The sequence below is a fragment of the Oncorhynchus gorbuscha genome, linkage group LG11, assembly GCF_021184085.1.
Source record: "Oncorhynchus gorbuscha isolate QuinsamMale2020 ecotype Even-year linkage group LG11, OgorEven_v1.0, whole genome shotgun sequence".
Lineage (NCBI taxonomy): Eukaryota > Metazoa > Chordata > Actinopteri > Salmoniformes > Salmonidae > Oncorhynchus > Oncorhynchus gorbuscha.
In genome coordinates this window covers 19,408,939-19,431,132 of record NC_060183.1, presented here as the reverse complement: position 1 = coordinate 19,431,132, position 22,194 = coordinate 19,408,939, and the positions used below count along the sequence as shown (strand labels likewise).

General features: G+C 40.7%; 1 protein-coding gene across 4 annotated transcripts in view; it reads right to left on the bottom strand.

Annotated features, from left to right (window-relative positions):
• Positions 1-22,194, bottom strand: part of vti1a (vesicle transport through interaction with t-SNAREs 1A) — a 192,052-nt gene that overhangs the window by 164,819 nt on the left and 5,039 nt on the right. For all 4 annotated transcript variants that reach the window (XM_046368786.1, XM_046368783.1, XM_046368785.1 and 1 more), the window contains exons 2-3: positions 16,020-16,078; positions 13,338-13,448 (exon numbers count right to left, since the gene is read on the bottom strand). In XM_046368786.1, coding sequence (XP_046224742.1) covers positions 13,338-13,448; positions 16,020-16,078 — 170 coding nt within the window. The remainder of the gene's footprint in view (positions 1-13,337; positions 13,449-16,019; positions 16,079-22,194) is intronic.

Genomic DNA, 22,194 nt, shown 5'->3' with positions numbered 1-22,194 from the left:
TCTAATGTACATGTCCAACAGTGCTACAGTATGTTTTATCAAAGAAATATGTCTATTACCATTCATTGAAATAATTGATTTGCCTTGTTAAATAAAAAGGTTCAATAAAAAAATAGGGGGGGGAATAAATAAATAAAGTACAGAAAAATATATAAATATATTTGAAACCACGTTGTTGTTTTTTTTCCTAGTAAACTTGACCAGTGAGTGGACAGCCACCAACAGACCATCAGGAAAGTGATTTGTCTTCCTATTGTGACAGTGAGGGCCACAGCCTGAGGAATAATTACTGATATGTCTGGGAATATGACTGACCAGGGTGACAAGCGAAGAAATAAATAAATAAATAAATAAATATATATAAAATACATTTGATAAAGAGAAGCAGCCAAACAAACACAGTCTCTAAAGGCATCAACTGAGCCACGGGGACCTGCGTGAACCGCCAAAGCAATGACTGCGGGGAAGAGCGGATATTACTGTGACCAAATCAAAAACACAGCACCGGCATAGCATACGCACAAACACAATGGAATGCCTTCACAATCAGAATGATACAATGTTCATCATTTACATCATGCTAAAACACTTAAGTATCTATTGTATAATTTATGTGTCGTGAACAATCTATTATTGATCAAACTAAATCAGACACATCATTAAGAGATTTTGGATAGGATTACATCTACTTTTAACCGGTGGTATAATTAACCCATTCTTAAGAATTGACAGGTTACAGGTTGTGACAAAGTTACGGTATGGGTTTTTTCAGTTGTTAGTGCGAGTACAAAGACAATAAAACATCAACCGGGTACACAGCGTAGAGTCGTGTTCTGCCGGGATAACACCCACATGTGTCATTTTAGTGGAGCGTCATCTTAAAGAGCCGCAGTGTAACTTAGGGGAATGACGGGTTGCTAGTAATTGAGACGAGATGCCTGGGAGAAGGCTTGATTTTAGTACGCAGAGACTGATGTCTTCTTCAAACCCGCACAGTTTTGGGGGCATTTCCAAATGGCTGTTTGTTGCCACCGAGAGTATCAACAGCTTCCGCGGTGAACGCAACGCAAATGAAACATGAAAATAAAAAGAACTCAGAATGCTACTGAACCAGAGATTGTTGCTGCTCCCTACCCATTTACTTGTGGTTTTGAATTCCCCCTCTGGAAAACAAACCATAACCCTTAGAGTGATTATTCCCTGTTCATTTGATGTCAAACAAGAGCAGCTGTGCAATATTGACTCCCTCACCCATTGATAGACTTTGATTACCGGTTGGGGTGTTTTGCAAAATTTAAATTAAAATTAAAATAAATGGATATAGTCTTCATTTGATAATATTGTGTTATATATCTGGCTTATATTCCACTAGTGAGAATAATGTAATGAAGATCTTTATATTTGATCAGGATAGATCAGAATCTGTAATAACTAGGGTTGTTCCCAAAAAACGTTCTAAATATATGTATTGAAATAATAAAGACAAAAATAAGTTGAGAAAGACAATATGTTGATTGAAAGTCCCTCATTCTAGTTTATGCGTGTTGAAGATTAAAATGTCTAAAACAACATGAACAGGCGAGGAGGAGCACTTCCATAAGATACCTTATTGCCACAGAGAAAAGAAGAGATGAGATCTTTTTTTGAATCCTTTTGAACGGTTTTTCTTTTGTCACTTTTTCTAATCTTTGGGTGAGAATTTGCTTCTGTTGCCGGAAGCGAAAAAAAAAAAAAAAGTACAAAGATCCATCTTAACTTTATGCAAAGTGTTCCGTCTGCCTTTAAACTCTACACGGCTCGTCAAGTGTGAGACGGATGTACTGGTGTTCTGTCAGAAACACACGTGTCTCACCTCTTGACGTCGACGCGAGAAGCGTTTCTTCAACCCATCAAAACGTAACTATATATGCATAATAACTCCTAGTACTGTGAAATATGCTAATCAAGAAAAACACAAGCTAGAAATTATATTCATGCAATTATGAAAAAAATATGAACATGGTGTCTTTAGGTACATGCACGAATGTCTAGATATTTACGAATATATCATTCATTTTAAGTAGAAAGGGGAAAACAATCATTCTGAATAAACAAAATCACAAACAACCAACATAAACAGGCAGTAGACAATAATTTAAACACCCTTCCTTTATAGACCCAATGGACATTAGTCACTTTTAAAAAATGTCTACAAAGTTCTCCTTTTAAAACTAAATCAGAATAATTTAAAAGCAAATAAACTGATCTTTATTGTAACAGGTTTTTTTTGGGCCTCCCAAATGCCCTCCCCTCTCTATGCCTGTTGCCACAAGCGACGCAGGGTCGTGCAAATAATTGTGGTGCCTGGAAAGCTGAAAAATGTAAACAGTTCATTAGATGGGATATAAAAGGCGTAAAAATACCCAGAGGAAGAGTGTAATGAGGGGCCCTGAAGTTACTCTGCAGACGCTTTTCCCCCTCTTTATTGTCACCCCGAGCACACGGCTGGTGGCATGGCGTGAAGAGTAATTAACGATATTTAATTTACAAAAGCGTGCTTCATTACATCTTTCTCACCAGTAGGAGAGCGGCTGGCCATTTTTTGTTTATATATTTTTTTAAATTAATGACACTTTTGTCACGACTCAGCTTCAAATTGGCATTTAACCTTTCATTTGCTACTAATCAGGTCCACATCCTGTTGAAGAGGAAGTGGCTTGGAATAAAACATTTCACACAATCTTAAAAGTAGTTTTACTCAAAAATATATTTAATAATAACCCTAAATTATTTTTTACAGTACTGTCATTAATATCCTATTAAAACATGAATAAATCATGGCTACGAAAATGGACAAAACAAGTGCACAAAAACTGAAACACGACATCACTTCCTAGTTCCTATCACTGTGTCCCTATGATATGCTCCCAGGTGATGTTGTGGACCGGTGACAGTAGTTCTTTTCTAGTTTCCCCAGCAGTGGGGGCAGAGGTGGTGGAGTGTGGCGTTAAAAGGAAGCTGAGCCCTTTAAGCAGGCACAACAGCAGCATCGATAACGCATCTCATCCTGGCAGGGGGTTAACACACTTCACTGGCACAAAGAACAGCTCTCACACACACACACACACACACACACACACACACACACACACACGCACAACTGTTGTTTTCACATCTCCTCCACTCTTTTAAGACAAACAAATTGGCAGAGGTTGTTCAATTAACTAAGTGCTTCTTTTTTGTGTGTTAGATATATCATCAGATAAAGGAAAGCGGCGACAATTGTGATGGAGGGGTTTTCTGTGCCTTTGTTTTGTTTCTGCTCTTTAGTGTCATCAAATCCACTACTCTTGTCTATCATCAGAGACTGTGTACTTGTGAGTGTTTATGTGGAATAAAGGGCCGTGTGTGTGTGTGTGTGTGTGTGTGTGTGTGTGTGTGTGTGTGTGTGTGTGTGTGTGTGTGTGTGTGTGTGTGTGTGTGTGTGTGTGTGTGTGTGTGTGTGTGTGTGTGTGTGTGTGTGTGTGTGTGTGTGTGTGTGTGTGTGAAAAATCTCCTTTGTCTGTACGCGTGTGTGTGAGAGAAAAATCTCCTTTGTCTGTACGGGCATGGGCGCGTGTTTGTGTGTGTGTGTGTTCACTGGCCTGTGTGTGTGTGTGTGTGTTCTCCTCTTAATATGACTCCAACAGTAGTGGGGAAGCCAAGCCTTAGAAACCAGCATGGAGCCTCTCATTAACGCACAGGTTGGTGCTTTTGTGTCTTGAACACAGACAAGGCATTATGTTTCACAGCTATAAAAGACTAAAGGAGTCTCAAATGAGCTCCAATAGAAAAAAGACACAATCTCAAATTATCAAGGAAAACAAGACAATAGTGGAACTAGAACACATTTAAACTGGGCTGGCGGTGGAGGATTTGCCCCATATGACAACGTACACTCAAAGGGCCTTCATGTCATCTCAGCAATAAATAATAGTGTGTCCATAAACACTAACACAATCGACATGTAAAGAAAAATTGGTCAAAAAAAATCACACTTAACGTCGAAATGTATTGATTAAATAAATTATCTATACTTAACCCAGCATAATGATACAATATTGATAGAACATAGTATTACATAATGTTACAGATCATTACATATTGCACTGTGCAAATGTGATCTCAGGGGATAGCCTTTCTTTAACAGTACATTGTTATGATGGGGATGGTTCCTTCTTCCACGACTGTAATACGTGTGCTAGACTTCCCTGTCAAAGTCGTTTCTATTGTTAAATAGAGCCGAGATCTGTCAATAAGCCTAACGACTGTAACCGCAAAGCAAGTGGGCGAGCGAGAGAGGAGAGAAAGGATCTCAACTGAACTCTAGACAAAAGAGCGAATTCCAGGGGATTTGATTGAAGAATCTCCATATACTTTTTGCTGGCCGGAGGAACCGTCTCAAATGGTTATTTCTTTAAGGCATGAGGGCCGATTAAACCCAATATTAAAATATGGAAGCAGTTCTAATGAAAAATCAAAGGCCTGGTTTCCTCTCGCTCTCTCTCCATTTATTTTTCCCCATTCTCTCTCTCTCCTTCTCCCAGTGCATGAATCCCAGGCTGTATGAGGGGAGAGAAAAGCCGGGGCCCGAGCATCGGCGGTGCAAACACACAGACAGCGGTGCAGAAATCAATAGAGGAGAGCCGTCGGGGAGGCAGCCGGGCGAGAGGAACCAGAGCGGGGCCCGCTCGGATCACAACGCTGGCTTCTGGCGTGCAGTGGGGAATAAAGGGGGCCTCCTCAGGTCAGCGCCAGAGAAAAAGGTGAGATTAGAGGGAAATGGAGGAGGGATTTCGGCACGCGGGGGGTGATGAGGTAGTGCATGTGGTTGGGGGAGGCGTACGGTGCGGGATACCTGGCGAGCTAGGGACCAAGCGGCCCATTAGCCTGTGGCTAGCTACATATGGTTCACTGAACCCTCCACTGAGAATAACTTTCTATTTTTTTTTCGCGCAAATGTCTCTTTTTTTATATATATTTTTTTTAAGAAGACCTTCACTTTTAACCCTTTCTCCGCTTTGGAGAGGGTTCTCTTTTGACCTCGATTTATGATTCATCTTTGTTTGATGTCTATTCTCAGAGTGTTATCTAAAAGTGTTGAAAGCTAGACAAAGGAAGCGATATGGACCCATAATATATTGTTGTAGACAAAATGTGTGTGCGCGCGTGTCCGTCCAACTGCGTTCGTCTATGGAAATGCATAGAAGACGACCGTCCCCTGTCCCTCGCCTTTCTTCAGAGTAACGTGACCATTGTCTGAACTGAATGCCTCCCTCATTACCATAAGAACAGAGCATCAGGCATAGAGGCTTAGACACATCATTAACGCTATAAATCTATTTATAAACTGGCTGGTTTGAGCCCTGAATGCCGATTGGCTGACAGCCGTGGTATATCAGACAGTATAACACGGGCATGACAAAACATGTATTTTAACTGCTCTAATTATGCTGGTAACCAGTTTATAATAGCAATAAGGCACCTCGGGGGTTTGTGTTACATGGTCAATTTAACAGGGCTACGGGCTGTATCCAGGCACTCCGTGTTGAGCCTAAGAACAGCCTTGAGCTGTGGTATATTGGCCATATACACCACACCTCCTCGTGCCTAATGCAGAGGAGGTGCGTAGGCACCTTCCAGCAGAGCCAATCCAACATGTTCCCTTGTGAACTTTCCTAGACACTTACCAGCTCCATGGGAGAGTACAGGTTTTGTGTTGGAATTCAGAGCAGTTGTCCAAACTTTGAGAAACTGCCAATTGAGGGCCGACGAGGGTCTTGTACACCTCTATCACATGGAAATCGACAACGTCAGACACTCACCCCTAGAGTATGTGCCGTTACGTTCGCCAGGGCTAGTCTTAGGGCACATTAACATGCATAGTAGATACACAGTTTAAGTGATTTCAATACCTGACCCATGTATGTTGACTGCTGCATTAGATAGTGGTTGGTAGGTGGAGAATGCAGTGATTCCCTATGGATATAGGGGTGTGAGTTGATGCACTGATAGAGGCCAGGGGTAAATGAATAAATCCTTAATTCATACTCTACACTCCAGTGTAATTCTGATCAAGGCCACAGCAAGATTCCTCTGCAGGCTTCCGAACCAGACGAGAAACTAAACAATTGTCGGTCGCAAAGAACAAAAGCTGTTTGTTTTTCTTTTGCACGCTCCTCATTTAGAAGCACTTAAGCCAGAGAAAGGGAAATGCAATTCGATAGGGGGAAACTTTGTTTCCATTTACAAATTTCATCCCAGGGTAAACACATTGAGCTAATTGGGGAAAACCCACTGAGTGTCAGGGAAAACTGGGGATGTCAAAGTTCTCTCTCTCTCTTTCGGCTCGTTTTTGTTAAAAAGGTGTAAGCCAACAACAACAAAAAAAGACAGGAAAAACACAAGCCTACTAGATGAATTCATAATGCATTTCATAAATACTTCATGACTTTTATATACTTAAGCCAGTCTGACAAATTTAAAAAAATCAGTGTCACCTATTCTGGTCCCGCTTGTCAGTCAATGCATCACTTGGGTGCGGGTGTCACATGTCACTTCTGGTTTACACTGGTTTGTGGGACAGGCTCTGGGCTCTGAAACAAGGCGGGGGGGGGCACTGGGAGGAGGGGGAAGGGTGCTATTATATTCACGTGTCTCTGCCCCCCCACTATCTTCCGACTCCTCTCAGTCAAGTCACTCAATCAATCACATAGGCCCCTGAGGACAGAGAGGACCTGCGAGGCCCTTACTTCAGGCAGACAAATCCAGGTACTGATCACGACAAGATAAGTGAAAGGAAATGATCATGTCGTTGAATAAACAAACAACCAGTCCTATTCACACACATAATATACGTACCATTACAAATATTTGTAAGGGAATTTAGAAATGCATGTTCTTGTTAAATACCACCCATTGATCGTCTCAGAACAGAAGAACCCCACTCATCATTGACAAATTAAAACAGATTCATTACACATGTTTCTATCACTTACATCGTTTTATTTTACCACTGTGATTGGTTGACTATCACGCGGGCAGAGAACACTGTACTGCCATTACTCTATGCTTCAGTTCCTGTGTCTCCTGGTAGGAGAACCATCTTCTCTCCTTCTGGTGACTCAGTCCTTCACCCGTTCCACCACCACCACCCTTACATTACATCTAAACCATAAACACACTCATCCAACAGGGAGACTATAGATGCTGATCCATTAGAGGCTGCAAGCCCCATCTTTGTGTCTAAAATAACACAACAAGTATTTTCAACTGCCAATCCACAAGAAGCTCGGGGAAGAGCTGCTGTGTGGAACATCTTCAAAATAAAAGGCGGAATTCATAAGCTGAGACAAATATATAGATTTGTTTACATCTTAAATCTGCATTGGGCTCAGAGGAAAGAGGGAAAACAATCCCCTCAATCCGGGCGACTTCCATAAGAAATCTGATCTTTTTAATCTGGGTGCGAGACTGGACTTTGGCGCTATTGATGGCTTGTTAAACAACCCAACATATAAACCACCATCTGCATTAACTCCTTAGTGGTACACAACGAAGACTCAAATGTTTCATGGCGACAAGCGCAGACGAGACAATTTAAGGAGATTTATAGTGTCTAACAGCAAGCTAATGTTGGTCTGTCATGTTTTGTTTGTAGAAGTCGCTGTAATGGAGGATAGGGGGCAAATGACACAGAACCTCCAAACTGGATTACAATGGCACTGTGCCATAACCAGCGCTAAGTACAGTCCTCGTAGAATATCCCGTCAAACCTATATGAAATACGCTAATTATGAAGCATCTTCCATTCAAAGTGAAGAATTCTGGATGACGCTTTGAAAGGGCAGCAGGACATTCCATTAATGTCCTTACAAAAACTTGTGACTGTTTTTTCCTCCCTTAGATTCCCAACTGAGCCCATCAAAAACTTCAGGAGAACTATGTATCAAAAGGTTTTAGTCTCCATGACCGTGACTTGACCATGAACGAATTATCTCAAAATCACACACTATGGAAGGTATCATGGACAGGTTTAAATGTATCCCCCATTCAGAAAAAAAGGATATTAGCCAGTTTTATTCAGCCTATACATGGAATAAACGGACTAAATTCACATATTTTAAAAGTATTAAAAATTAAAAAAAAAGTGAATTGATAAAAACAAACAATCATGAATGACCGTTGAGAAACAGCTCAGTGCAGCTGGGTTTGGAACCAAAATAAAGTTAGTTATTGCTTATGCGAGACTTTAGGCAGTTCCGATTCTGTCGACAGACCTATCGAGGCGTCTTGAACTGTGCTCAATGATACACAATGGACAGTACAGGGAGGAATTTGCCAATTTTTTTATCCATTTTAGATCAAGGCCAAATCATTTCCAAGTTGCCATAGTTTGTCGAGCGTTTTATCTGAGGCATTTTCCCCTTTACACAATTGGCTACACTAAAGGGTCCAAGGCGCTCATTGCATAGCTACAGCACTCAATATTTGCCCTGACAGAAAGCATTTATTAAATGATTTTTCCACTTAAAAAGGTCATTAATAATCACTTAAGAGACTAGGAAATATGAAAAAGCTGTTACACATTTGGGATTGGTGCAGAAGGCAGCTCTTAATTCCATTCATCCGACTATCAGGTGTATAAACTGTTCAATATTTCAAGGCTAGTTGACTCGATAAATGCTTTGGGAATGTGTTAATTATCTCCCTGGATAGAAACTGGAAGCCATTCAGTCTAAAGGTGTTTGTCACGATCCACCTACATTCTGTGTGTCATAATCTAGGCAGGAAAAACAGATCTTATCGTTGTGCCTCCTCACTTTAAAATCCACCGCGAAGGAATTGTAGGCTTTCCACTTCAACTGTAATTGAGTGAATTCATTTTTTTTTTTTATGTATATGTCCAATGTCTTCATTATTGTCACTGTCAACAGAATTACAGCCTTCAATAGATATTAAATAGTCCTTCATTAAGAACTATAATTTATCTGTGGCAAGTCATTGTTTTTTTGTTTTTTATGCTTTTCGAAAATTCAGACAAAATATCATTTGCAGCAGTATTCATACCATTGATACGGTCTTGACTGTGCACCCTGCAGAAATTGAGGTTGGAAAATGTGAATCATTCTATAATTGGCAATTGTTAACAGCTGTTGTCTAACCTAGATGAACTTTATCAAAAGCATATTTTGTAAATAAAAAGAGGTTAAAAGCGGAATAGAAAGAACTAACATTCTAAGAATAACAGTCAATGTGTGGGAAAATGTAGATAAAACTAATATCTACCTAGATTAGGAAATAACATTTTACGATGTTTGGAGACAATTTTCTAAGGGGTGAAAAATATACTCCAGCAGACAGACAAACACGCAGTTCTGTCCAAAGAACAGCTAAGAGTCTAGGAACTGCATGTCAACAAACTGTTCACTACTTCCATCTCCAAGTTTCACAGACGAGACCAGGTCAGAGGAGGGCACAGTGATAAGAAGCAGCTCTTTCAGCAGGAGAAGCTCTTCTGATCGACATGCATGCTTATCAATATCACCTCCACCAGATAACTCAACTTGGCCCGAATTATTTGAACAATATCGCCATCTGGTGTCAGCTAAGAGGGAAGACAGCGTCGAGTAAATTCATGTTGGACACTTTGGCCCACTGAAATCCCCCAAGGTAGAAAAGCTATATATTCTCAATTTATATTCTGAAACCTAAAGCTTGAAACTAAAGCATTGTCAAGCATTTACTCTGTTTAAAGGCTACTTCTGAGTCATTTTAAAACATAGTCACTTTTCAAGGGAAAACACTCAAATATCTACACAAAGGTTTATAAATGTATTATGCCCATCTCTCAGTTGTCACCAATAGCCCATGCAGTCTGATCACAGCCAAAACGGACGCCGAGTGTATTTACAGTGCCTTCAGAAAGTATTCACAGCCCCTGTCTTTTTCCACATTTTGTTGTGTTGCAGCCAGTGAATTTCAAACACAGATTTAACCAAAGAGGTTTTCCAATGCCTGGCAAAGTAGGGCACCGAACAGACATTGAATATCCTTTTGAGCGTGGTGAAGTTATTAATTCGACTTTGGATGGTGTATCAATACACCCAGTCACTACAAAGATACAGGCATCCTTCCTAACACAGTTGTCAGAGAGGAAGGAAGGAAAACACTCAGGGATTTCACCACGAGGCCAATGGTGACATTAAAACAGTTTATTGGATAGGAGAAAACTGAGGATGGATCGACAACATTGTAGTTACTCCACAATACTAACTTAATTGACAGAGTGAAAAGAAAGAAGCCTGTACAGAATAGAACATTTCCAAAACAAACCGCAAAAAAACACACGTCAAATCAATGAACTTTTTGTCCTGAATACAAACTTAAGTTTGAGGCAAAGCCAATACAAAACATTACAGAGTAGCAATCTTATATTTTCAAGCATAGTGGTGGCTGCATCATATTATGGGTATGCTTCTAATCGTTAAGGACTAGGGAGTTTTTCAGGATAAAAAATATATATCAAACAAAGAAAACAGAATGGAACTAAGCACAGGCAAAATTCTAGAGGAAAATCCATTTGTGTCTGCTTTCCACCAGACACTGGGAGATGAATTCACCTTTCAGCAGGATAATAACTTAAAACTCAAGGCCAAATATACACCGGAGTTGCTTACCAAGAAGATGGTGAATATTCCTGAGTGGCCGAGTTACAGTTTAGACTCAAATCTATGGCAAGACCTGAAAATGGTTTCCTAGCAATGATCAACAACCAATTTGACAGAGCTTGAAGAATTTTGAAAATAATAGTGTGCAAATGTTGAACAATCCAGGTGTGGAAAGCTCTTAGATTTACCCAGAAAGACACTCAGCTGTAATCGCTGTCAAAAGTGATTCTGACATGTATTGAATCAGGGGTGTGAATACTTAAATAAATGAGATAGTTCTAAAAACATGTTCACTCTGTCATTATGGGGTATTGTGAGAGAAAGAAATCCATTGAATCCATTTTGAATTCATGCTGTAACACAAAATGTAGAATAAGTCAAGGGGTATGAATACTTTCTGAAGGCACTGACTCCACAGACGTCTGTGGACCAAGCCTCCCGGTGGAGGGACAAACTTTGGAGCTACCTTTGAAGATGGTCTGTTTACCCGATAGGTTTCATTAAATGAAGCCTCCATTATGCCTCTCTTGTGCTTGATCAAAGGCATCGCTAAGAGGCATGTCATTCTGCTTCCCCCGACTTGAACGCATCCCCATTATCAAACGGAAGGGGGGGGGGTTCTGTTGAGCCAGCCTCCCCTTTACCTGATGCAAGGCCCCTCAGCAGGGGTCCTCTGGCTTTAAGACCCCTCTATTATCAAAATGAAGCCGACAAACAAATCACAAATGCACCTTCGGGATGACCGTCTGATAACGTGCTCTCTTTTTTTTTCATCCGTCTGGATGGCCGGGTTATTGGGGTTCAGGCTTGGCCCCGTCTGGCATAGACAAGTGGGGCTCAATCTGGCACGTTGGTGGAGTGAAGACTTCAAACCGCGGCTGGACGAGAGGATGGGGTTTAAGGAGGAAACACCCCAGGGAAGCACAACAAAGAATGCTTTTTATTTTTAAAAATTGAGAGGGCACCCGAATATGGCCTGCAGGAGTGAGAGAGAAGTGAGGGGCCGGGCCAGGCTGAAGCATTTTGCACTTTTGAGGACGAATCAGCAGCTTTGGGAGAAGTCAGCAGCTTTACCAGGGAGTTGAAAGTGGGCAGTGGGAGGTCCCACTTTAAATACACATCACCTTTGCCATAAAAAATTTAAACTTTAAGAGCAAAACAAATTGTTTATCAATATAACAGGGTTTCACACAGGCTGAGGTGGACACAGCTTGCCAATCGTAAGTGAACCAAAATGAAAACCATTACTAAAGTTGGTTTGTTCTAGTCTATCCACAATTATTAAAAAGCACCTAAATTAATTGTGCTTGGTAGAAGGCCAGCCTTAATCTGACTCCACTACGAAACTAAAATGAACACACTGTACAGGTTTCTGGTAGAGGCAAAGTTGTCAGAAGGATACGTGACTAGGCCTATATATTTTCCTCTTAAGGGTACGTGATTAATAATATTTTTTATATCCAAAATGGCCTTTCTCCATTCTCTTCACCTTCTTAATGTATGAGAATGTCAGCTATTTAAAAAGGTGACAAAGGGTATCCTCGCATCTAATAGCATGCGCTCAAAATAGCATAGCACAGACAAAAATGTGAGGAATGCGACTTAGCCGTAATATCCGACACAGCAGGTGTTAATTGCTTGATAATTAACCACGGCAAGTGTCGAGACAGGAGAAGCTAAAGATTAATCATCAGCCAATTAAATGCCCATGGCGAGGAAAGCGAGCTCTCTCAAAGACTAGAGAGATCTCTGTAATCTGAGCTCACAGATTTTCAGGAGTGGAGCCACAGATCACTGGCACCTGTGATTTCCCAGTGTTTGCTTGTTCGTTTGTTGATTATTTCGGTTCACATTGGTCAATGCTTTAACCGTGATGCCTGGTGTTTACCTTTACATTTGAATGGAAAAAGCTAAATATCCGCACAGGTATCTAGTGGAACGATGCATTCCGAAGTTCCACAGGTAAATGAACAACCCCAAGGAAGCTGAGAGAGAGTTCAGAGATGTAACACACTAAGTAAAATCTTAAAGTAAAGCCAAGAGGGGCATTAACACAATTTCTACGTCTAATGGGAGTAATGTTTGAAAGTAAAACAGGGAGCCTAAAATATGGGTTAAGAGCAAGTGACTAAAGTTAAAACATTTCATTCCTCATTAAGGTTTGATATGTGTACGGTGGAGGGCTCTAGACAGACAGGTGCAGTTTATAAATTACTAAACAAGGCCTTGTTCTGAAGCATCAACACAAGCCCACACTCCTATGGATGCTACTTGGGCTTTCAAAAACAGACCCCCAAAAAATGAGCCACAGCGGACATGCCAATGACCTTCAGTTTCAGTCCGAGTGCGTGTGTTTCGGAAAGTGTGAGCGTATGTTAGAAGGTGTACGTATGCTCAGAACTATACCGGTGTACATTGTGCGTACATTATGGCGTTCACTTACAGTACACACACAAGCACACAAAAACACATGCTTACGTGCATGCAAGTACACGTGTGATAGGATCATTCTTGCCATACCCAAAAGGTCAAACGACCATCAGTAGGTGTCAATGTTCCATTGAGCAAGGCATGTAACCGGGGCTGGGCTGTCAGTAGTATGCATAGCTATTCACCAAGACAAATGAGGTGTTATGGTGGGGTACTCACAAAGTCTTTCTCCAGCTTGTCCATCTCCCCCTTGTAGCTCTTCAGTCTGCTCTGGTACATGCCTCTGCTCTGGATGGGGAGCTCACGCACCTCCAGATCCATCTGCTCCATCTAGGTCCAGCAATCAACCAGTTAATTCACCATTAGATGGTAAAAAAAATTATATTAAAAAATAACATTGTATTGGCAAAATTCACTAGAACATAGGTCTAAACTATGCAATTATAGCTGGGTAGCCTACAATTGTGGAAATATGTCAAAACAGATTTTCAATTAAAGATTGTTGTTAAACTCAACTTATTGTACACTTTACTGTTAATTAAGTAAGTAGTCTGTTCAGTATGTGGTGACTACACTGTTAACGGACCTTTTATGTAAAGTGTTGAACTTAATGTACAGTGCATTCGGAAAGTATTCAGACCACTAGAATTGTTTTAAATTGTGTTGCGTTACAGCCTTATTCTAAAATGGATTTTAAATATAAACATATACACACACACACACCATATCAATCTACACACAATACTGCATAATGACAAAGCAAAAACAGGTTTTTAGAAAGTTTTGCTCATTTATAAAATAAATAAATGAAATAACATTTACAAAAGTGTTCAATACTTTGTTGAAGCACCTTTGGTAGCGCTTACAGCCTCGAGTCTTCTTGGGTATGACGCTACAAGCTTGGCACACCTGTATTTGGGGAGTTTCTCCCAGTCTTCTCGGCAGATCCTCTCAAACTGTCAGGTCGGACGGGGAGCGTCACTGCACAGCTATTTTAAGGTTTCTCCAGAGATGTTCGAGGGGCTGGGCCCCTCAAGGAAATTCATAGACTTGTCCCTAAGCCACTTCTGCATCGTCTTGGCTGTGTGCTTAGGGTTGTGGTTCTATTGGAAGGTGAATTATCACCCCAGTCTGAGGTCCTGAGCACTCTAGAGCAGGTTTTCATCAAGGATCTCTCTGTACCTTGCTCTGTTCATCTTTCCCCTCAACCCTGACTCGTCTCCCAGTCCCTGCCGCTGAAAAACATCCCCACAGCATGATGCTTCCACCACCATGCTTCATCGTAGGGATGGTGCCAGGTTTTCTCCAGACGTGACACTTGGCATTCAGGCCAAACAGTTCAATCTTGGTTTCATCAAACATGAGAATCTTGTTTCTCATGGTCAGAGTCCTTTAGGTGCCTTCTGGCAAACTCCAATCGGGCTGTCATAAACATTTTACTGAGGAGTGGCTTCCATCTGGCTACTCTACCATAAAGGCCTAATTGATGGAGTGCTGCAGAGATGGTTGTTCTTCTGGAAGGTTCTCCCTTCTCCACAGTGGAACTGTGGAGCTGTCAGATTGACCATTGGGTTATTGGTCACCTCCCTGACAAAGGCCCTTCTCCACCGATTGCTCAGTTTGGACGGGCGGCCAGTTCTAGGAAGAGACTTGGTGGTTCCAAACTTCTTCCATTTAAGAATGATGGGGCCCACTATATTCTTGAGAACCTTCAATGTTGCATGCATTTTTTGATACCCTTTACCAGATCTGTGCCTCGACACAATCCGGGCTCGGAGATCTACGGACAATTCCTTCCACCTCATGCCTTGGTTTTTGCCCTGACATGCCATGTCAACTGCGGGACCTTATATAGACAGTTGTGTGCCAATCCAAATCATGTCCAATCAATTGAATTTGCCACAGGTGGACTCCAATCAAGTTGTAGAAACACCTCAAGGACCATCAATGGAAATAGGATGCACCTGAGCTCAATTTCAAGTCTCATAGTCTCAAGGGTCTGAATACTTATGTAAATAAGGTATGTCTTTTATTTTTAATACATTTGCAAAAATGTCTAAACCTATTTTCACTTTGTCATTATGGGGCATTGTGTGTAGATTGATGAGGAAAATGTTTTACTTAATTCATTTTAGAATAAGGCTGTAATGTAGAAAAGAGGAAGGGGCCTGAATAATTTCTGAATGCACTGTATACATAGACAGGTTTGATGTAAAGAAATTAAAGTAAAATAGCGTAGCACACAACTTGGATTTGGAGGGGACTGTAAAACAACAAGAGATTCTGAAGATTAAACTGAAATCTCAAGCTAGCAAAACTTCAACATGAGCTACTTCAGAAGCACTCACAAAAACTTTTTCGATGTTGATTTGCTGACACATTGCTCTTCTTCGGGTCATTCATCAACGATAAAAATAAAAAAAAGTTCTGACAGAAAGGCAGTTTGGTAAATAAATAAGATGCAATCCATTTGAAGGGTCTTCATTTTACAGACATGTTGAGACCCAACAGTGTCACGTAGATTACATTAGAGGTAACGTTACAGAGAGACAAGACTCTGAGGTGGATTTGGAGAAGACTAATCAAGACAACAACGTCGACAATTTACACGTTAGTTCACTTCTTTAAATTTTTAAACATGACGGGAAGACTCCCTCCTCCAAATAATGGCTCGAAATGTGTCACGGGTGTGTCACTTAAAAGCGAAAAGCGATCACGCCGTTATTGTGCTGAACAGCTTTCCACCACGGGAAGTATGTGCGTGTCCTGACGCCGTTAGGATAACACAGGTGCCGTTGTCTTCGTTCACCTGTGAAATTGTCTTGTTTCCTTTTCCAAATGCATTATTACTATACATTTTCTTTTAATGTGAGGAGTGGAAATTACTGATCAAAGACGTACCAACTCTCTGACTTCTTCGAGCTGTTTGTCGACATTTAGAACCAGCTGTGTCTTCTCCTCTGAAAATGAAACGGGAGAAACATATTGATCAGTCGACAGAGGAGCAGTGCTTTATGACAACAACCCAACTCCCCCGCGACGGGGGGAGAGATAACAACACACACCAGAATGCATCTGAAGATATATTTACACATTCTCTCCGCACGCTGAGCCACATTTGAAGTCTTATTTATCCACGTGTAAAAGGCCTTTGTTGGCTTTTGTTAGAGGAGCAACGAGGCACCTCGTATCAACTTAAAAAGAAATGTCAGCTTTAGTAGGTTGCCAGATTTTCTCAACTCGGAGTCCCACTAATAATGACTAAAATGCTGCTCTATGCTCAAGGCTTCGATTGCAAATCATGACTTGAAACTAATTTGTCCATAACAGTTCAATATGGAATGTTGTAACTGATTGTGTCTCTCAATTCTGGCTGAACTTATTCTGTTATGTGTAGCAACTAGGGATGGGCATCTGAAAGAATGTTTGTGTTAGAGTCCAAGTATGCTCACAGAAACGATTTGGAGTAGGCCAACTCGAGTGCTAGTACGCTCACAGAAATGATTTGGAGTAGGCCTACTCGAGTACTAGTACTCTCACAGAAATGATTTGGAGTAGGCCTACTCAAGTACTAGTACTCTCACAGAAATGATTTTGAGTAGGCCTACTCGAGTACTACTACTCTGACAGAAATTATTTTGAGTAGGCCTACTCGAGTACTAGTACTCTCACAGAAATGATTTTGAGTAGGCCTACTCGAGTGCTCGGATCATGTGTGAAACAGGTCTGGAGGTAAATGTTGACAGATTGTTCCAATTACTGGTTCAGATACAAAAATGAAAATGTCATTTCTCAATTCCTTTGACATAGCTACCGCTACTCAAAAGACATTCAACTTTGACATTGTCTGTTTATTGTAAATGTAACCTGGTAAATGGATTTTCAACAATCGAATGCAAATCTTGAATCATGTACTCGAGTATTTGCACCGATCCCTAGTAGCAGAAACAACAATTGAGATAAATACTCCTAATATTCTCGGTCCACATTTGGACATATCATATTTTATTTGTCTGACGTAAACTGATGCCTTGATGCCCCAGAGTTGAAACCAACATCTAAGAAGTCAAGGATCATTATAAAAGACCTACCCTGCTATGGACCAATGTTTGTTAAATAGGCCTAATTGACCAGATTTTCAACAACTGACATGTAGCTGGAAGCCCGCACTACTAGAAACTTCCAGATCAAAAACCAACCACAAGGCTAGCCTATCAGTAACAGGGCGTAACAGTGCGAAAACCAAGAGAAGATCTTCATTGTTTTACCCCTGAGTCTGCACTGCCTTTTGTCAGACATCAAATCCAATTTGAAAACATCACAGCCTACACAAGTAAACAGCCGGGGGCGATTCTCCTCGAGGTGAGCTGGTGTAGCCCTCTCCAGCATTGGCCTGGACAAGATGATCCTGAAACATGCATGGCTATTTACTAGGAGAGCCGCAGTCTGACGGATGAGTCGTTTTGTAAACAGGCCGCAAAAAAATGTAAGTTGAGCTCGGTATCTCTGCTCAATATTTAATAGCCAGTGATTGACAGGCCTTCAGCTTTCCATAAACACTCTTGAGAAGAAAAAAAACACATCCATGTTTAATGGAACGAGACCTTGCAATACATTGTACTCTTATTCAAACCTCAGTCACACATTTTTCAGGACAGTAACAAAGCAAAACAAAAACACATTATCAATTTGATTCTGGCGTGAACGCTGAAGGATTGGCCAAGAGAGGGTCAAGGACGTTTCTTCGCGTGCCACAGTCATTATCTGCGATTGTGTATAAGTGATGTCGGGAAACACAGCATCCACTGGGGACAAAGAGCTTTTGTCGTAGCCATTGTCGTCGTATGAAATTGAGGGCTGCCAACCGATGGGCACAACTCAGGCACTTGAGGGAGGAGAGAAAGACATGAGAAATGTCTTCATGAGTAGGAATGGAATTGAAATTCAAGTGCAAACTGTTTTGGTAGGAGCAGAGGACACGTAACAATGACTACTGGGTATCATGGGCTTCCGCCTTAGTTCATATTCACGTGGGCTTATTTTAACATGCTGGGTGGTGGGAAACGTGGGGAAATTACACTGTGGAAGAGACACATTGTTTCCGTCAAGAAGCCAATTCAAACCATGACAATTCAAATTGAATGTAAATTCCCATGAGCCATAGCGTAGGAAAATAAACAAGCAACAGACCTATCAAATATGAGCTAAGCAAAGGAAGACAATGCCAGCTGCAGGATCTTTTGTTTGTTGTTCAGTGGGTGAACAGGCTGTGGCCGGTGAATAGGTAGACAGCCTTTGGTTTTCAAATAAAGTGTTTACTTAACTATGAGACCAGTACAGATATATTTACAGTTATGATACATGATGTTAGGCTCTCGGGCCTCTCTACAGTCTCTGTTATCCTAATTTCAGGAGAGAATTCCTAAAAGGCATGAACATAAAGGTGAAATTAATCTGGTTAAAATTGAGACTAAAGACAGAAAAGTTAGGAATGGGTAGATCTTAGGATGTTTATCTTTCCCTTTCAAGACAATCAGATACGCAGTGTTTCAACCAGGATTATTTTTCAGATGGGTGGCAAAGATGGTAGCCGGGACGGGTGATTGTTAGTTCTCTCTTATTTCAAAATATATTTCTACATGATCTTTTATACATACTTTATATCTGGTTTAAGTTTACCCTAAAAACGTTTAACCATCACGGAAATTGAGTTGGGCCTCTGAGCTGGATCTGTCTGAGCTGACTTTGTGTGTGTGTGTGTGTTTGTGTGATGCATGTCTATGGTGAAAATACTTGAAATCCTTGTGAGTGAACAGCGAAAATAGTTTTTATTTACTAACTCTATTTTATCAATGTACCAATCAGGCTTCAGGAAGAAGCATAGCACAATTACAGCAGCCATTAAGGTTTTAAATGATATCACTGAAGCCCTTGACAAAAAAACAGCACTGTGTTTATTGATCTCTCTAAGGCTTTTGATACAGTTGATCATGCTATACTAAGGCAGAGATTGTCGAGTGTAGGTCTTTCAGAGCATGCAGTTGCATGGTTTGCTAACTATCTGTCTGATAGAACTCAGTGCACTCAATTTGATGGGCTTATGTCTGTTAAATTGTCTGTCTTTAATGGTGTGCCCCAAGGCTCTGTACTTGGTCCTCTCTTATTCACTATTTATATAAATGATTTAGACAAATGTCCAAAATGCGCAACTTCATTTTTATGCTGATGATACTGTTATTTACTGTTGTGCCTCATCTCTTATAAAAGCTTTCCAGAACTTGCAAACTGCTTTTTATACTGTTCAACATACCTTGTGTCAATTGAAGCTTATCCTCAATACTGACAAAACTAAACTAATGGTGTTCTCTAAAGAAAGAAATAGACCTCTGAACCTTTCACCTATTACTACCTGTCAGGGCAAGGAGATTGAGGTTGTAACCTCATATAAATATCTTGGAATTTTAATTGATGACGGCCTCTTAAATTGCATATTCAACAACTTACAAAAAATGTAACGCTGAAATTGGGATTTTACTTTAGGAATAAGGCCTGTTTTTCTTTTGAAGCCAGGAGGCGGCTAGTATCAGCTACATTTATGCTTTTACTAGACTATGGGGATATTTTATATATGAATGCTTCCGCTCAGTGTTTGAGATCAATTGACACCATGGCACATTGAGATTTATTTTAAAACTGTAAAACCCACGCACCACTGCACTTTGTATAACAGAGTTGGCTGGCCTTCTCTAGTCACTCTTAAGCTCAGGCACTGGTATACATTTATTTACAAAGCCATTTTGGGTTTAATACCTTTTTATTTGGGCATTTTTATTGTTCAGAAATCTGGTGGGTACTCTCTTCATTCGCTGGACTTGATCGTGCCAACTGTTCCAAATGTCCGGACTGAATTTGGTAAAAGGGGTTTTATGTACTCTGCGCCATCGTCTTGGAACGCCTTACAAAATACTTTTAAACTGGAAGAACTTGTCCCGATTGGTATTTTTAAATCCCCGATGAATGATCTTGAGACTGATTCCCTGACCTGTCAATGTTTTTAATTTGCTGTTTTTGATTTTGTTATACTCTTGTGAATTCCATGGTTTTTACTAGATGACTTGTAGTTTTTCATGTTGTTTGTCTGTAATTTTTGTAATGACTTGGTGCTGCCTATCTTGGCCAGGACACTCTTGAAAAAAGAGATTTTAAAACTCAATGAGCCCTTCCTGGTTAAATAAAGGTTAAATAAATAAATGGTGTATTTACAATGTAGGCACCTGATCTGAGCCATAAGGTAGACTAGGCATCGACCACCCCACTACCACAATCAGATTAGTGGCAAAGTCACCTAAGTTTTTATGTCCCCTCACTTTGGTTCTGAAATCACCATCACCCACTTATTAAGTTGTCATTTCTGCACATTAAGTGTTTGAGCTCAATATGTGTACAATTTCATAATTTAGCTATGACATGGCAAATTAATATATATTGTGTACAAAACATTAGGAACACCTTCCTAATATTGAGTTGACACCCCCTGTTGCTCTCAGAACAGCCTGAATTCGTCACGTCGTGGAATATAAGGAGTAGAAATCATAGCACAGGGAAGCTGGCCCACGTTGCCAGATGAGAGTTCTGTCTACAGTAGCTGACTTTTATTCTGGTAAAACACCATCTTGAACAGCTCATAGATAACAATAAGCTAGCAATTGACATGGGTTGTCACTCAACTAATGAATCCTCATATCACGCAAGCCATTTTAGTATTTGAATGCTGACTGTGCTGCGCAGATGTGCAAGATCAGGAACCGGCAGTCTACCTTGCATTGGTCAACACGTGAAGCTGGGCAGAGTGAGCGGCTACATGGAGTTCGACGCTGAAGGAGAGGACGAATCAGTTGTCACAAAATAGGAGGTATTTTCGGAAGGTAGAAAGAATGTAATATGAGCAAAAAAATATTGTGAAGCGGCAATTCGAAATGTTTGAATCAATTTTCTGACCGACGCATGCTACATTTGGATCGATTTTTGGGATCTGGAGACCGATGCACTTGTATCTTAAACATTTGATCCCCAGTTCAATGGGTATAGGTGTTTCGTGTCATTCCTCGTAGATCTCATGCATAACTGCATTGATACCAAATGCCCTCGTTAGACTCATTCTCCCTCCACCCACTCCAAATCCCTGGCAGAGGACAAGACGTCGGGAGGTGTAAATATCCCGTAAGAATAACACAATAACACATCCCTGCTACAAATATACTAATCTGCAAACAGAAGTCAGACAATTGTTCACTTGCAAGGAGACTTATACTAGACCTATACTATACCTAGACCTACAGTGCCTTGCGAAAGTATTCGGCCCCCTTGAACTTTGCGACCTTTTGCCACATTTCAGGCTTCAAACAAATATATAAAACTGTATTTTTTTGTGAAGAACCAACAACAAGTGGGACACAATCATGAAGTGGAACGACATTTATTGGATATTTAAAAACTTTAACAAATCAAAAACTGAAAAATTGGGCGTGCAAAATTATTCAGCCCCTTTACTTTCAGTGCAGCAAACTCTCTTCAGAAGTTCAGTGAGGATCTCTGAATGAACCAATGTTGACCTAAATGACTAATGATGATAAATACAATCCACCTGTGTGTAATCAAGTCTCCGTATAAATGCACCTGCACTGTGATAGTCTCAGAGGTCCGTTAAAAGCGCAGAGAGCATCATGAAGAACAAGGAACACACCAGGCAGGTCCGAGATACTGTTGTGAAGAAGTTTAAAGCCGGATTTGGATACAAAAAGATTTCCCAAGCTTTAAACATCCCAAGGAGCACTGTGCAAGTGATAATATTGAAATGGAAGGAGTATCAGACCACTGCAAATCTACCAAGACCTGGCCGACCCTCTAAACTTTCAGCTCATACAAGGAGAAGACTGATCAGAGATGCAGCCAAGAGGCCCATGATCACTCTGGATGAACTGCAGAGATCTACAGCTGAGGTGGGAGACTCTGTCCATAGGACAACAATCGGTCGTATATTGCACAAATCTGGCCTTTATGGAAGAGTGGCAAGAAG